We start from the raw sequence: 15766 nt of genomic DNA, 5'->3' as shown, positions 1-15766 counted from the left end.
GTTGGATGCTGGGCTTAATACCTAGGTGATGGGATGATCTGTGCAGCAAACCATCATGGCACACATTTACCTGTGTAACAAACCTGCACATACACCCCTGACCTTAAAATTAAAAAAAAAAACAAAAATGAATGTACAGCAAATATATATATATAAACCCTTCATCTATCCTAATGTAGGTATACAACACTGAGTGCCCACAAGAACTGAAACTCTTCTTGAGTTACATTTACTCTTAAAATACTGGCATTTTATCTTTATTCAAGTTCATCTCATACCTATCCTTCAGGATCCAGAGATAACTGCTCATTTTAAGCTGACAAGGGACCTAGAATCTGGAGTTTTTCTACCCAATTTAGAGAAGACAGGAAAGCTTGGTGGGTACGAGTACTAGAGAGATGTGGGTTTGAACCTACCTCTGATGAGCATTGTCTGTATGTTGTTAGGCCAGTTCCTTTGAGTCTTGATTTTCCTTATCTGAAATGCAGTGAAATAATCATTTCCATTGTACCAGTTGGGATTAGGTCTGATTGTGAGGAAGTAGAAGCCCCACATACTGGCAACTTAAACAGTATTGTATGTTTAACTTTTTTTTGAGATAGGGTCTCACTGTGTTGCTCAGGCTGGAGTGCATTAGCACATTCATAGCTCACTGCAGCTTCAACCTCCTGGGCTCAAGCGATCCTCCCACTTTGGTCTCCAGAGAAGCTGGGACTATAGGTACATGCCACCATGCCTGGATAATTTATTATTATTATTTTTTGTAAATACAAGGTCTCGCCATGCTTCCCAGGTCTTGAGGCTGTCACAGGTTAGACACCAGTGCTCTCTCCTCTGACACTGGCACTTTCTCCCTCCTTACTGTGTAGGAGCAGATCTTGTGATTAATGAAGTGATGTGGTGGGACCATGGAGTGTATTACTGCACCATTGAGGCTCCAGGGGACACATCAGGAGACCCCGATAAGGAAGTAAAGCTCATCGTCCTGCGTAAGTGCTACTGGAGCTTTCTATTCAGTCTACCTCACTGCCGTAACACTTTTACGCACAGGAAAAAAAAAAAAACAGAAATAAGCAAGCCTAAGTTCTTGTCATTGGATTATCAACCTCTGAAGTTCCCTTATCAAAGCTAAACTTTTAATTTTTTGCCGACATATTGCTGAACTTTAACCTGTAGGTCAAGAGCTCTGTTTATGAGACCTCTAGGACATCAGAGCTGGAAGTATTCCCCCTGAATGTTTAGTTCAGCCCCTGCTTGGCTTCTCCCCTGCAGACTGGCTGACCGTGATCTTCATCATCCTGGGAGCCCTCCTCCTCCTGCTGCTGATTGGAGTGTGCTGGTGCCAGTGCTGTCCTCAGTATTGCTGCTGCTACATCCGCTGTCCCTGCTGTCCCGCCCGCTGCTGCTGTCCTGAGGAAGGTGAGAGGGGACAGACAAGCAGTAGAATGGAGTGGATTAGGGACCAGGACTTGAAGCAGATCAGCTTCAAGTGCCAGGTCAAAGGTTATTCCAGGGTGTCTCCTCCATGCCGTTCTCCCATCACAGGGTCAGAGGACATTAGCCTCAGCCCTGAAAATGATGCTTAGGGAGGCTAGGGAGCCACGTGGAAGGTGGCTGAAATGAGGACATTTGCTTGTCCACTCTCAGGCTGCCTAAAGCATCTCTCAGATAGCTCTGCCTACTGATGGCATTTCCTCAGCAGCCCTGATGTGCCTGTGCTTCAATCTTCATTCCTAGCACTGACCTCATTTGGACATAAGGTGGGCTGGAGCGAGTGGTTTAAATAAGCCAGCAAGAGAGAAGACCACTTGTAAAGGAAAACAAAACTGTTTTTTCCTATTCTCACATGCCATTCAATACTTCGGACACCAAGTGTGTGTGTGTTTTCCCCACACAAAAAGGAATTCTTCAGCAGACACCAACTGAATGTCCTATAAGTTAACTCAATTCTGATGCTATTTACCTGGAAATAGCACCAGACCCCACAGGTGGAAGGCTTAGTCCCACAAGACCACCCCCTACTTCAGACACCAACTGCAGTTACAACTAGTAGGTTGTCACCTGTGCTTCTGAGGAAATGGCTATAAATTGGCAGTTACCATGAGCCTTTCCTCCAGTTCAGTTAATTTGCTAGAGCAGCTCACAGAATTTAAGGAAACACTTTACTTATGTTTACCCACTTATTACAAAGAATATTTAAAAGAATACAAGTGAACAGCCAGATGAAGAGATGTATAGAGCAAGGTATGTGGGAGCAGGGCGGGGCTTCCACGTCCTCTCCAGGTGTGCCACCCTCCCAGTACCTCCGTCTTTAGCAACCAGGAAGCTCCCCCAACCCAGTCCTTTTGGGTTTTTATGGAGACTTCATTACATAGGCATGATTGATTAAGTCATTGGCTATCGGTGATTAACTCAACCTTCAGCCACTCTCCCCTCCCTAGAGGTCAGGAGGTAGGGATGATTTCTGTTTCTTTTTCTATTTTCCTCCTTAACTTAATTTTTGGCTGCCACCTCCAGGTTTTCTGACTCAATTGGTCCAGGGTAGGACCTGAGAATTTTTATTTCTCTAGCAATCAAAATGAGTGACTGAGGCCTAAGTCTCAGATCATTGAGGTTTATTGAGCTAGCTTGAGGGCATACCCAGGGAAAAAACATAAGTCACAGATGCATCTGTGACTTTTTTTTTTTTTTTTTTTTTCAACGAGGTTCCCAGGAGGTTTAGTATTTATAATTTTCCTTAAGAAGTGGGGGGCAGCAATGAAACAAATGATTATACACTTGTGAAACCTTAGTTAGTGCCCAGCAAATCTATATTTTACATAAGATAAAGTGAATATTAGAAAAGGGGAAAAGAGGAATTAGACTTTATCTTGTCTTTGTTCTGTACCTGGGAAGATAAGCTAGTAATTGACATTATCCACGTGGAGTCTTTTGAAAGGGCTGGTCACTGTGGGTGGGGATATAATGAGACGAGTCTGACCTGCCATCCTGTCATGGCCATGAACTTAGCTTCCAAGGTTTCTCTGGGGTCCCCTTGGCCAAGAAGGGGTCTGTTAGTCATTTGGGGGCTTAGAACTTTATTTGTATTTCTTATCTCAAAAGTTCCCAGGTGATGTGCTGCTGCTGGTAGAGGGGCCACACTTTGAGAATCCTTGAGTTAGGGCAAGGGAAGAGGGAGCAGATGATCTTGCTTTCAATGTAATCTTCCTTTGGACTAATGTCTGATCCTTTAAAACAGAACTGTAACAGAATTATGCCCTAAAAAATGTTGGCTACAGAATACATGGTAAAGGCAAAATAATACAAAATTATTCTATAAAGATATTTTCTTGGTCAAATAGATGGAATAGTGCCAACTGCGCTAAATAGAAGGTTTTTAATTTTTTTTTGGCTTTTGTTTTCAATAACATTTCCTCTTTCTAATGATCTAAATAAAGTACTATATTGTAGGAAATTTGAGAAATTCAGGAAAATGTCATGACTCATCTGAGTACCCAGAGATAACACTTTTATCAGTTTGATCCATTTGAAAGGAAATGTTTTTAGGGAAAAATAATGAATGACCTATTAAGATAGAAACAAAATCTGATCTACAATGTGAAGAAAGTCGGTGGCCTGAGTCTGGTTTCGGGACTATGCTCCAAGGTTGCTGTCTTACAGGAAAAGAGAACTAACTTCTATTGGATGTCTGACATGTAGTCCCCTTGCATACATTTCCTCACTGAATCCTCACAACCACCCTAGAAGGCAGATGTCATCCCTATTTAACAGACAGGAGACCAAAGGTCAGAAAAACCCCACAGCTAGGAAATAGCAGTGGCTTTGCAGAGTCGAATCCATGTTCATCTGACTTGTGAAAGTCTGCATTCCTATAGCAGAGACTGCCGCAGTCTCTGTAGGTGGATCACTGTGGGATTGGCTAAGACACCATAGGAGGGGAAAAGTTACAGCGGATGCAACATTGGACTGTGGGGCTCCCTACCTTTCAGGGACCTTAGGGAGGAGGCCATGGAGAGGTCACTGTCACTGGAGTAATAATATGCAGGATGAAATAAGAAAAACCCACCCAAGATGGCTGCTTAGACTCCCTAGGTTCGTGGGGCACTAAAAGCAGGCAAGACTGGGGACAAAGCTAACACAGATGATAAGTGCATCCGTTATTAGTAAACTAATAAATGGAGGTTCTTGGGGAGAGTTGTTTCTCCTGAGGGATTAGGTTCATTTTTAAAAACTAGTAAAATCAAGAACTGCAGACCACAAAGATCCCTGAACTTGGGCTGATGATGTCACTTTCAAAGTGAGTCACTGGAGCAGACTGTCCTGAGAAGTTTGTTGACAAGAAGAATTGCATGGAAGGGCATGAGTTATTAAAGAAAGCTCTTTGGTTAGAGGAGTAAGGGGTTATTGTTGGTGTTTGGAGAATAAGGTGATCCTAAACATGTTTATAAGCAACGAACCAAGGTTAATATCAAGTGAGTAAAGTGAAGCATTAAGAAGTGAGGTGGTCACTGATGAGTGATGAAGCTGGTAGGAGTGGCCTCAGCCCTACAAGGAAAGAACTGGCCTTAGAGAGTGGAAGGGAAAGGGAAGCAGCCTAGCATCTGAAGACAGAAAGGAAGTCATTAAAATGTGGAGGATGATTAAGATGTAAGGGAGGAAGCTGAGGGAGCTCACATCTTCCAACTCAATTTCAGCAAATCAAAATTCTAGATGCAGAAGGAATCTTCAAGAAACATGTCAGTGATTCTTGAACTTCTTTGATCACATCCCACCTCCCCAACCTGCTCCCACTTTCTAGTGAGAGTTAAAAAAGGATTAGAGAGGAGAAAAATGAAAATACGACCAAATTTTAGTAACCCTTGATAGTTCACCTAGTAGTGGTAAACAGCTCTTAGTAGGACTTAAAGATAGACGTTTTTGAAATGGAAACGTACTTTTTCTGTGAAAACTGGAGAAACGCCTTTCATCCCTAGAGCAGTTACTGGCCCTCCTTACTGCAGAACCTCCAGGCATGCCCTGCAGTATGCCACAGCCACAGTGAGAATCTCTGATGTCTCCTGCCCCATCTCCTTCCGCCTCACAGCTGAAGGAAGTGAAGTCGAGGGAGGTTTTTCCACAATTACTGTGTTACAGCCTGTTAGCAGTGGGCCCTGGACTAAACCTAGGTTTCTTGGCTCCATGTTCAGGGCTGGTTCCTCTTCCTCAATAGAGATGAAGTCATTAGCAGAAAGTTCACTGGCAGGGGAAGACCTAAGAGGTGGGGAATGTTTAAGTTGCTGCTATAGAGGAGGGAATGCATGTTTGAGAGGTCAAGAAGGAAAGCCCTATTGGGAGGAGGGCTATTTGAGGTCAGTTGCCTGGTTGGGACCCAGAAGCATCTGCTGGTGGTTGCCTAAAGCTAAAATGACGAGAGTTCAAAGGGGCATGGGATTCTGGGAAGCACCTGAGGATGTCCCAGAAATGACTGGTCAGTCAAATCAGGGAGGACTGGTAGTTTTGGAGAAAGCAAATAGATTAAATGACCATAGGTTAAAAGAAGGGCAAGGGCTGGGCGTGGTGGCTCACGCCTGTAATCCCAGTACTTTGGAAGCCAAGGCAGGTGGATCACCTGAGGTCAAGAGTTCAAGAGCAGCCTGGCCAACATGGTGAAACCCCATCTCTACTAAAAATACAAAAATTAGCAGAGCATGGTGGCAACAAGGTGAGCAACAGATACCCCTGAGAGCATAGACTCCCGTGAGGCTGTTTTCAGGGATGCAGGGGAAGGCAGGCAAGAGAAAAACTCAAAGACTGTGTCTTCCATCCTATTTCATTAGTTTTAGTGCAACAAGGAAGGGGGAGACCCTGGAAAAAAGGTTGTGGTAACTAAGGAAGCAGGTGAGTTAATCTCTGGACCGTGTTGAAAAACTCGGGGAAATGTCAGAAACACTCATGGAGGATCTGGAAGGGTTATTAGAGAGTTATTTGTGGAGGGGGTCCCTTTAGTGAAAAAAATCATTTGAGGAGCAAAGAAGAAGCACAACTCTGCCTTTCTCCCTGATTGAAGGAAGCAGGAGAAGGAGTGGCTAAATGGGAATAGGACCATCTGGAAGAGGCGAGGATTCCATTAAAGGGGTACAGTGGGTAGGGTTGTTCTCCTTGGAATCAGATGTCCCCAGGCCATGGAAGGAGAGACTAGTCTGGAGTGGACTTTGAAAGGTCTGGAGCTGAGTTAGAGAGAGGTAAATTGAGGAGGTGCCTGCAGGGAAAGTTTTTTGCTTCATCACAGAAAATAAAGGAGTCTGGGGACTCGATGGTATGGCACACAAAGAGCATAGGCTTGAGCGTCGCACAGGTTCACACCCTGGCTCTGCCAGTCGCTAGCTGTGGGACCTTAGGCTGGGAAGGTAATCCCTCTGAGCCCAACTTCCTCATTGGATTCCCAGATGAAGAGATTTTTCAGAGAACTAGTTAGCTTATGTAAGGTAAATTACATGTATAAGGCTGGGCATTCCAGTATGTGTGTTGGTGGTGGCCAGTAGAGGGAGCTGGGGAGCGGCAGCTCTGCAGAGGGAGAGTGCAGCTCTGAGCCTGTGGATCTGTCTTCAGGGAGCCTCAAAGCTATCAGTTGGCATGAAGGTGTAGCTGCTGGGGGAGCTGCAAGTTTGCATCTGATTTCCTCCAGGCTAGGCTGTGACTCACACTGAGGGTTGACGCTTGGGACACTTCTGGGGACTCTGTTACAACCACTTCCTGTTGTGCTGGGAGTTTCATACTGGAATCACTGGGCAGCCCACTGGATGACCCCTTTGCTGCTGGCCTTGGCAAACCCTACACCCTATGTGACTGTGTTCAGGATGCCAGCTTTCTGCCCCCTTCTGTACCTGGGCCCTGCTGTTTTAGGGGTGGCCACAGGGCCCAGGGAAGCAAGGAGGAACTGAGAATGCCAGGCTGGGGCCTATCCTCGTTCACACTGAGGCTGGCACTTCCTGCCCTCAACGTACAGGTACGCGTCCAACACGCGTGGATAGGCAGAGCACTTAGGAAACATGAGGCACTCAGCCACAACTACCCCAAAATAGAAAAGCATGAACAAAAACAATGAAATGCTTTTGTTTTTAATTTGTACTCACTGTGGGTTGTATGCCTCAGACCAGCCCCACCTAAGGGGCTGGAGTGACATTTCTATGGATCCTTGCACTACTTTTTTATATGATTTTCTTTGCCATAAAGGAAATAGTATTTCTCATCCCCCTTCCCTTCCTCCACCCCACCCCTTAGAAATTCCCCTACTTAGGGACAATCTCAATAAGGCGAGGAGAAGAGTAGAAAGGACCCACTGGAATCTACTTGAGCTTTTTGCACACCCTTGCCTTGTTCCCACAAATTTTCTTCCACCCAGGGTTGGCATGCCAGCTAGAAACACTCTTCCATGTAATTGCCAAGTAATTCTGCCCATTATCTTCAGTATCATGCCTTTCCCTTTTTCTTTCACTCTGAGCAGATGCCCCCAGGCCCAGACTCACAGCCTCCTCTAAGTCCTTTGCATCTGTACCTTCTGTTTCTGGCCTTTGGCTTCTAGTTTTGTTGGCCTATGGCCCAGTAATTCATTGTATGCTAGTATCCATGAATCTACCTATGCATTTTGGGTGACCTTAGGAATGGGCAAGATGATGAAATGATTTTGAGGCTAGGAAGTCAAGTTTTAAGAATATACTTTCCTGGGATACAGAAGTTGCAGTCTTGAAGAGAATTTAGTTCCAGCTCCTCGCCAGGGGGACATTTAATTTACTACCCCCTTAACCCTTACTCCCATGCAAGATAGGTGAGAACGGACAAGAGAAGCTGGCCTCTTGCAGGGCCCCTAGGTGGAGAGAAGTGAAGTGGGAGGTGTGGGGCTTGCCTGGCTGAGGGTCTGCATTTCTCCTTCTTCCCCTGCAGCCCTGGCCCGCCACCGCTACATGAAGCAGGCCCAGGCCCTAGGTCCTCAGATGATGGAAAAACCCCTGTACTGGGGGGCGGACAGGAGCTCCCAGGTTTCATCTTATCCAATGCACCCGCTGCTGCAGCGAGGTAAACTCTTCCAGAGATTTGGGGTAGGGGAGGGCAGAGGGCAAGGGCAGGAATATGGGCTACATCAAGGCCTCCATGACCAATGTGGTGGGCATCTTCATGATGGAAGATGGGAGGGAGTCATGCTAACCAATGTCACATTTTGATGTCCTGATTCTGAGGTGTATGTTTTGGGCCATTTGTTCAATATGTCATGTCCTTGTTTCCATTCAGATTTGTCCCTGCGGTCCAGACTCCCTCAGATGCCAATGACCCAGACCACCAATCACCCTCCCATCGCCAATGGTGTCCTGGAGTATTTGGAGAAAGAACTGCGGAACCTCAACCTGGCGCAGCCTCTGCCCCCTGACCTCAAAGCCAGATTTGGCCATCCCTGCAGCATGCTGTCCTCCCTGGGCTCCGAGGTCGTGGAACGCAGAATCATCCACCTGCCCCCACTGATCAGAGACTTGTCATCCTCAAGGAGGACCAGTGACTCCCTGCACCAGCAGTGGCTCACCCCAATTCACTCCAGGCCCTGGGATCTGAGAGATGGGAGAAGGCAGCACCATTACCCTGATTTCCACCAGGAGCTCCAGGACCGGGGGCCAAAGTCTTGGGCATTGGAAAGAAGAGAACTGGACCCATCGTGGAGTGGAAGGCATCGTAGCTCTAGGCTGAATGGGTCACCCATACACTGGTCAGACAGGGACAGCCTAAGCGATGTCCCCTCGTCCAGCGAGGCACGCTGGCGGCCGAGCCACCCTCCTTTCAGGAGCCGCTGTCAGGAGAGGCCCCACAGGCTCAGCCCCCGGGAGAGCACTCAGAGGCACGGGAGACGACGCAGGCACCGCAGCTACTCTCCTCCCCTGCCCTCCGGCCTCAGTTCCTGGAGCTCTGAAGAGGACAAGGAGAGGCAGCCCCAGAGCTGGGGGACCCATCGCCGCCGCTCGCACTCCCCACACTGGCCCGAGGAGAAGCCACCTAGCTACTGCTCACTGGATGTCACTCCAGGCAAGAATAGCAGGAAAAAAGGGAGTGTGGAGAAGCGCTCGGTGAGCCTGGGGCATCCTGAGGGTCGGGCATGGGCAGAGAGGACCCTCCAGCCAGGCATGACCACAGCCAACACAGGCTGCCGCTCATTCTGCCACAGAGGGCGCCTCCTCCCTGTTTTGCCCAAATTACACTGTGGGCTGGGTGGACTACCTCTTGCTAAAGCTAAAGAAATCAAGCGGGTGCAGAGTGCAGGGGAGAGTTCGCTGCCTGTGAAGGGCCTTCTCACCATCGCTTCGGCTGTCATCGCAGTCCTGTGGGGCAAGCCAAGCGGGGTCACAGGAGAAAATAAGGCTCAGCATGATTAAGCACCTTGCAAGCTATGAGCTAGGACCTGAATGCAGGTCGTTGTGGCTAAAGCCTCACCTCCTTTCACAGCTGCTTTGCTTTCTTTAGTTAGCAACCCATTTCCATACCCCAAATTAGAACACTAGGCCTGACAGAAGACGCTTGTTAAGTCAGCATTCAAGGCCCTGGTAGATGTGAGGTTGGGACCCTCTGAGACATCCCCTGGAAGGGACCATTAAACTGATTTTTAAAACGCTGATATTCCATATACAGGCCAAAACATTAAGATTCTGTGGATAGGCAAGATGCCAATGGGTGCCAGACTTAGTTAAAAGGGGAACACAGAAGGGCGTAAGCCTTTAGGGCCTCTGGATGCAGATCTTTTGTGTTGTTTTAAAGAAGTGACTTTAAAAATTATTTGGGGCTGGGCGCAGTGGCTCACGCCTGTCATCCCAGCAGTTTGGGAGGCCGAGGCAGGTGGATCACCTGAGGTCAGGAGTTCGAGACTAGCCTGGCCAACATGGTGAAACGCTGTCTCTGCTAAAAGTAAAAAAAAAAAAAAAATTAGCTGGGTGTAGGGGTGGGTGCCTGTAATCCCAGCTACTTGGGAGGCTGAAGCAGGAGAATTACTTGAATCTGGGAAGAGGAGGTTGCAGTGAGCTGAGATCATGCCATTGCACTCCAGCCTGGGTGACAAGAGCAAAACTCTGTCTCAAAAAAAAAAAAAAATTATAATTAATACATCCAAATGACAGCATTCCTTTAATGTTGCCACTTTGCAGAGCTATGTTGCCATTGCTCAAAAACATTAATAAACTGCCTCAGAGCCAACTTACAGGCTACCCGTGAAGATCTTTTCTCTATTTGACCAAAATCCTTTTCTCTTTTGCTTCTGTTGAGATAGTCAAAGGTATATGCAGTAGCTCTGAAAGAAGTTCCCGGAGCAGAGAGATATTATAAAAGAAGAACTGTAGTCTCTCACAGGTTTTGAAGGATACAACTCTCATTTGGAAGTACATGTTCTGCTGCGAGTTTTTTAAAAACTCAATCACACACATGGTGTGTGCAAAGGAGCAGGCCTCTTAGGAGAGCCACAGTGCTGCTCTTTCTAGAGCAGAACCTTGGTGAGAGTGATTTGTGAGGAAGGTAGCAAAGACCAGTAGGCATTTCTGTAATAATCAATGGAAATTATATCATCTTCTCACAGATGTCCCTTGAGTGACAAGGGTCAACAATAGTGAAAATAGCTACCCCTTACTAAGCGGTACTGAGTTATAGACATCTTATATAACATCTTACTTAATCCTCACAACAACCCTGTGTGTTTTGTACTATTATCCTCATTTACAGATGATACAACTGTTTCTTCCATGTTACCAGTAAGAAAATTACATCCTGAAAGAAAACACAGTCAAAGCTGGGACAGTCACCCCTCCTTTACTCATGTTGCGACTAAACCAGGTCTCTTCATTATAACAATAACAACAACAAAGTTAAGATCCAGTTTTGGACCCCAAATCAACAGGCTATCTTCTTCTAAGTTAGATTATTTTCTGTAAGTTAAATTATGTGGCTTCTTGTAAGTGAGAGAAGGGTGAGGAACACCAGTTACATTCCAGACACTAGATAAGCCCTTTAAGCCCTTTCCAAGCTTTCTTTTTTTCTTTTTGAGACAGAGTCTCGCTCTGTCGCCAGGCTGGAGTGCAGTGGCGCGATCTCAGCTCTCTGCATCCTCCGCCTCCCCAGTTCAAGCGATTCTCCAGTCTCAGCCTCCTCAGTAGCTGGGACTACAGGCATATGCCAGCACGCCCGGCTAATTTTTGTATTTTTAGTATAGACAGGGTTTCACCATGTTGGCCAGGATGGTCTCAATCTCTTGACCTTGTGATCCGCCTGCCTCGGCCTCCCAAAGTGTTGGGATTACAGGCATGAGCCACCGTGCCTGGCCTCCAAGCTTCATTTCATTTAATCCTCACAACTATGGGAGGCTCAGAGAGGTTGAGTAGCATGCCCAAAGCCACACAGCCAATAGGGAGTGAAGCTCAGGTTTGAATTGCACTTTGATTCTCAAGCCTGTGCCCTTTCTGCCTCCTTAGAGAAGTATAGTCAAGTGCAGTGGCATGTACCGATAGTCCCAGCTACTCAGAAGGATAGGAGGATCACTTGAGCCCAGGTTCTAGGCTCAGTGAGCCATGATTGCACCACTGCACTCCAGCCTGAGCAACAGAATGTGACCTTGACTCAGAAAAAAAGGAAAGAGAGAAAGATTATCATTTGGAGTCAATGATATCTTCTGGTGACTTTATTTCTTCCTCATTTTCTGAAAATATCACAGCTTCCTTTACCACCTACCACAACCAAACCAAATTTTCAATTGTAAAGTTACTCCCAAGAAGCAAAGATTTTGTACAAGAAATTGTAAAAGCCTCCATTGTTTGGAGTTTCTTTGAGCTTATCTCCCAAGGAGTTATCACTTTACTTATCACATTCAACTTTCCATTCATATTCTGACAGTGAGCAGAGGCCCAGGACCAAAGCTTGATTTGGGAGATTGCTCAGTTTGAAGGGCACTGTGTTTAGTTTGTTTTGTTTGTAACTTAAATTTTGAATGCCTTTACTGAGGCAAAGTCTGCAGGGCCAAAGTCGTGCTCTTCCCTCCTCTCCTTGGGCTGGCTGCTGCTTCTTACACAGGCTGCCTTCCTAGCCTCTGAAGTCGTTGGAGCTTGTAATGAAACATCATAATACAACTGGGCCTCTAGATGGGGACCTTCCATCATGCAGCACTGGAAGTTTCTGTTTACTGCTTGAGCTGATAAGATGTATCACTATTTTCCTAAAGCAGGCTTTCAGCAGTTACAGCTTTACCATAACGTTTTATAAAATGCTTATTTAAAATACTTTATTTGGCATTTAGAGAAACATAAATGGAACAATTATTTTTTGGTGTTCATGTGGAACCTTCTCTCTCAAGAGTAATGTTTAACAAATAGATACTGACAAACAAGGGCTTCCATGCAGATGATTTCATGGGAACCTGAAATAGGTAGAAACTAGATGTTACACAGTGCCCATGAGAAAATGGAAGTTATATTGAGGGATCTTCCACCCAACTTCAGAACCAGGATTCCCGCCAAGATCTTCTCAATTCAGGTCTGGTGGCCTTTTCACTCCACTGAAGCTATAACCTCAGAAATATAAGGAGCAAAAACTTCAAGCTTTTACCTTCAGTGATTACAGACTTGTATGGCTTAGGCTCCTGGACTCCTTCCAATCAATTATCTTTCTTTCTAATCTTGTCCTAAGACATTCTCCAAGTATTTCTGGCTTGTTCCAAACGTGGCCAGTATACACCTGTTCTAATACAAGAGAAAGCCAAGGTGTTCTTTCTTCTCCAAGCTAAATTCAAACTTTCTGTAGAGAATCCCAGCTTTTTTTCTTGACTTTTTGATTTAATTTTTAGAAAGTTTTATGTTGGCATTCTTAATCTCCTACTTTCAACAAAATGTCTACTCCTTGATCATGTCTAGGTTTTCTTTTAGCAAACTTGGACAAGTTCCTTTTACTGCATTTCATTGTTTTCTATTATGTCAGAGAACATTTATCCTGCAGTATTTTGATTAGAAATCATGACCCCTGTAACTCACTTTCCTGATAAATTGGAAACTTTTTTTTTTATAGCAACATGAATGTACATACATATGTGATCCCTTTTGAGCAGTATATTTTAGGACAGATACCTTGTTTTCCTATTTCAAATAAGATGAGGAAGGTCACATTCATGGACCACAACTATAGATATTCAAAACTTAAATAAAATGATCCCCTACCATAGCTACAGAAATACGAGGAATATCAACCACAGTTCTTCACCCTCACCGAGGAAGTGGAAAAAGCCCAAAGACCAAGTAGAGTGGAATAACTTCTAAAAAAAAAAGCCACTGAGTTTGGTCAGGAAGAAGTAATTAGTGATCTTTGAAAAACAACTTCAGAGAAATACTAAGGTTTGAAGCCAAACTTTTTAGAAAAAGGCTGGGAAGGAATGATTCAGGAGATTATAAAAAGGAAAAAGAGAACTGAGCAATGTCTTCATGAATGAATGGGAGGGAGATGGACTGAAGAATGGAACAGGGTACCACTTTTTGAGTCTCAGGGAGACTTGAAGGTATTAGAAAACAGAGCAAGAGGCAGAGTGAATTAGACTGGATGAAATTTTCAGAAATTAAAGGTATTTGAGGGAGTCTCTAGAGAGGTAAACAAGAAAAACCTAAGCCTGGGGAGAGAGATTGGTTTCATGAAGAGTAAAGAAGTATTTTTTAGGTTCAGATCTGCTGTCCTGGCAGCCACCACCCACTTAAGATTTGTGAATCAAGCACATCTTATGTGTTACATGCATAGACGGATTACACTGACTGCATTTTTTTGTGTGTGTATTCTTCTATTCCCCAGGAGAAAGACAGCTCTCACAGCGGAAGGAGTGTGGTCATTTAGTCACCAAGCACACAGCACAACTTCTGTGGCTACTTCTCAGCTCCTATGTGTCATCAGCATCACCTAGATTTCCAGCTGACTTGGGACCTGCAAGTCTGAATCTAACAGTTTTGGCTTAGATTCTGAGAATCAAATAGAAGAATTTTAAATACAAGATTTTGAGATTGGGTGTAGTGGCTCACACCTGTAATCCCAGCACTTTGGGAGGCTAAGGTGAGAGAATCACTTGAGACTAGGAGTTCAAGATCAGCCTGGGAAACGTAGTAAGAACCCATCTCTACAAAAAAAAAAAAAAAAAAATATATATATATATATATATATATATATATATATATATATATATATATATTTGGGTATGGTGGCATGCACTTGTAGTCCCAGCTGCTCAAGAGGCTGAGGCAGGAGGATCCCTTGAGCCCAGGAGTGCAAGGCTGCAATGAGTCAGTATCCCATGATCACACATCTGTTCTCCAGCCTGGGCAATAGAGCAAGTGCCCATCACTAAATAAAACCAAAAAGCCAAAAAACAAAAAAGTTAGAGTGTGAAGAATTACCAACCGTAGTTTTAGCCTTGGTTCATGCTCTCTTTCATATTTATATAGTCTCTGACTTGTAATGGACCCTGACTGGAATGTGATTCCTCAGAAACTTAGTAGCCAGAGTCTTTCAGTAGATTACACTGCCCAGAACCATGGCCATTCTCAGAGTGAGAACTTGGGAATTTTTAAGAAGAAATCAAACACGTTTCAGGAAAAGGAAATCTATGGAGTATTATAGGGACATTCCCATGGGAATGTGTCTTCCTCCATGGCAGGTCTTGAGGGCCCTTTCTTGTTAGGAGTTTATCCTGCCATCCCCATGCCCAGTCCTGAGGTTCCAGTCAGAGATGGCACAGGAAATACCCCAGCCATGTGCCACTCATGGACTATTTATTATAAGTGTAGAAAATCACAGAGAAGCAGTTTTGGACCAGCCTTGTTCCTGTGCCTTGTTTTCCTCTTGGTGCTTTTTACCTGTATATCTAACTTATATGTTCGTATATATTGTGTATTGATTGAAGTCACTTTAAATCCTTCTTGGGAATGACACAGTATATAAACAAGAAAGAAAGAAAGAAACCATACCAAGCTGAACGTGCTGCCCCAAATAAATATCTGCTTTCCTACTGTGGTGCATTTGATTGGATTAAGCCACCTTCACCACTAAAGTTCAGAGAAGACCCTGACCAACCTAGGGAGTTCTGGAGCTACCATTCTCCTGGAACTACTCAGCCTTTCAGAGTTGAGATTTCCCAAGCAGAAGCATCCAGGCAGGTCTTGCCACTCAGAGGGCTCCAGGAAGAAAGAACTGTATTTTCACTATAATAGGCTCTACCACCCACTCCCATTTTTCTCAGCTCCTTTGGAGGCTTCATGAATCCATGTGTGCTTGATGTAGAGATCCACACTGAGCAGACTGGAAGGAGATGGGCTGAGTGGAGGAGAGTGTGTGTGTATGTTCCTCAACAGTATCCTTATGTGCTCACTTTAGATCCTATTTATTGACACATCCATTTTCCCCCAGTCTCATTAATTTAATTACATGTGGAGAAAATAGGTTAAATTTCTGCATTAGGTAGACTTCTCTGGGATTTTTGATTATTCATATGTAATTGGATCTGAATTAGCAAAAAATATATATATTTACAGATAATGTAGACATAACATTCAGTAGGTGAGAGACTTCTGGTCTGGACAAGATGGCATTGTCCCATTTCCCCTACTATGCCCTGCTAAGCACAACTTAATACATTTTGGAAATGGTACAGGAGAAAACCAAAGGAGAATTCTAAAGGGTGTTAAGAAGAAAGCAGGCTGGTTTGAAAACCCAGGACCAGAAGAACAGCACAGAGGCAGGGCATCTTATA

At 44.8% G+C, this 15766-nt stretch overlaps 1 protein-coding gene across 2 annotated transcripts in view; it reads left to right on the top strand.

Moving 5' to 3' along the window:
• The window catches only part of ILDR1 (immunoglobulin like domain containing receptor 1), a 34665-nt gene extending 20528 nt beyond the window's left edge, over positions 1–14137 (top strand). The window contains exons 4-8 of one of the 2 annotated variants that reach the window (XM_007985624.3): positions 870–989; positions 1273–1419; positions 7921–8052; positions 8266–9086; positions 13819–14137. In XM_007985624.3, the coding sequence (XP_007983815.3) occupies positions 870–989; positions 1273–1419; positions 7921–8052; positions 8266–9086; positions 13819–13860 (1262 nt within the window). In that variant the 3' untranslated portion in view covers positions 13861–14137. The remainder of the gene's footprint in view (positions 1–869; positions 990–1272; positions 1420–7920; positions 8053–8265; positions 9087–13818) is intronic. The other variant, XM_073009761.1, reaches the window with a different exon arrangement.
• The last annotated feature ends 1629 nt before the right edge of the window (positions 14138–15766 follow it).

This window comes from Chlorocebus sabaeus, chromosome 22 (assembly GCF_047675955.1).
Source record: "Chlorocebus sabaeus isolate Y175 chromosome 22, mChlSab1.0.hap1, whole genome shotgun sequence".
Taxonomy (NCBI): domain Eukaryota; kingdom Metazoa; phylum Chordata; class Mammalia; order Primates; family Cercopithecidae; genus Chlorocebus; species Chlorocebus sabaeus.
The sequence above is the reverse complement of the archived record's forward strand: the minus strand, read 5'-3'. Positions and strand labels throughout refer to the sequence as shown.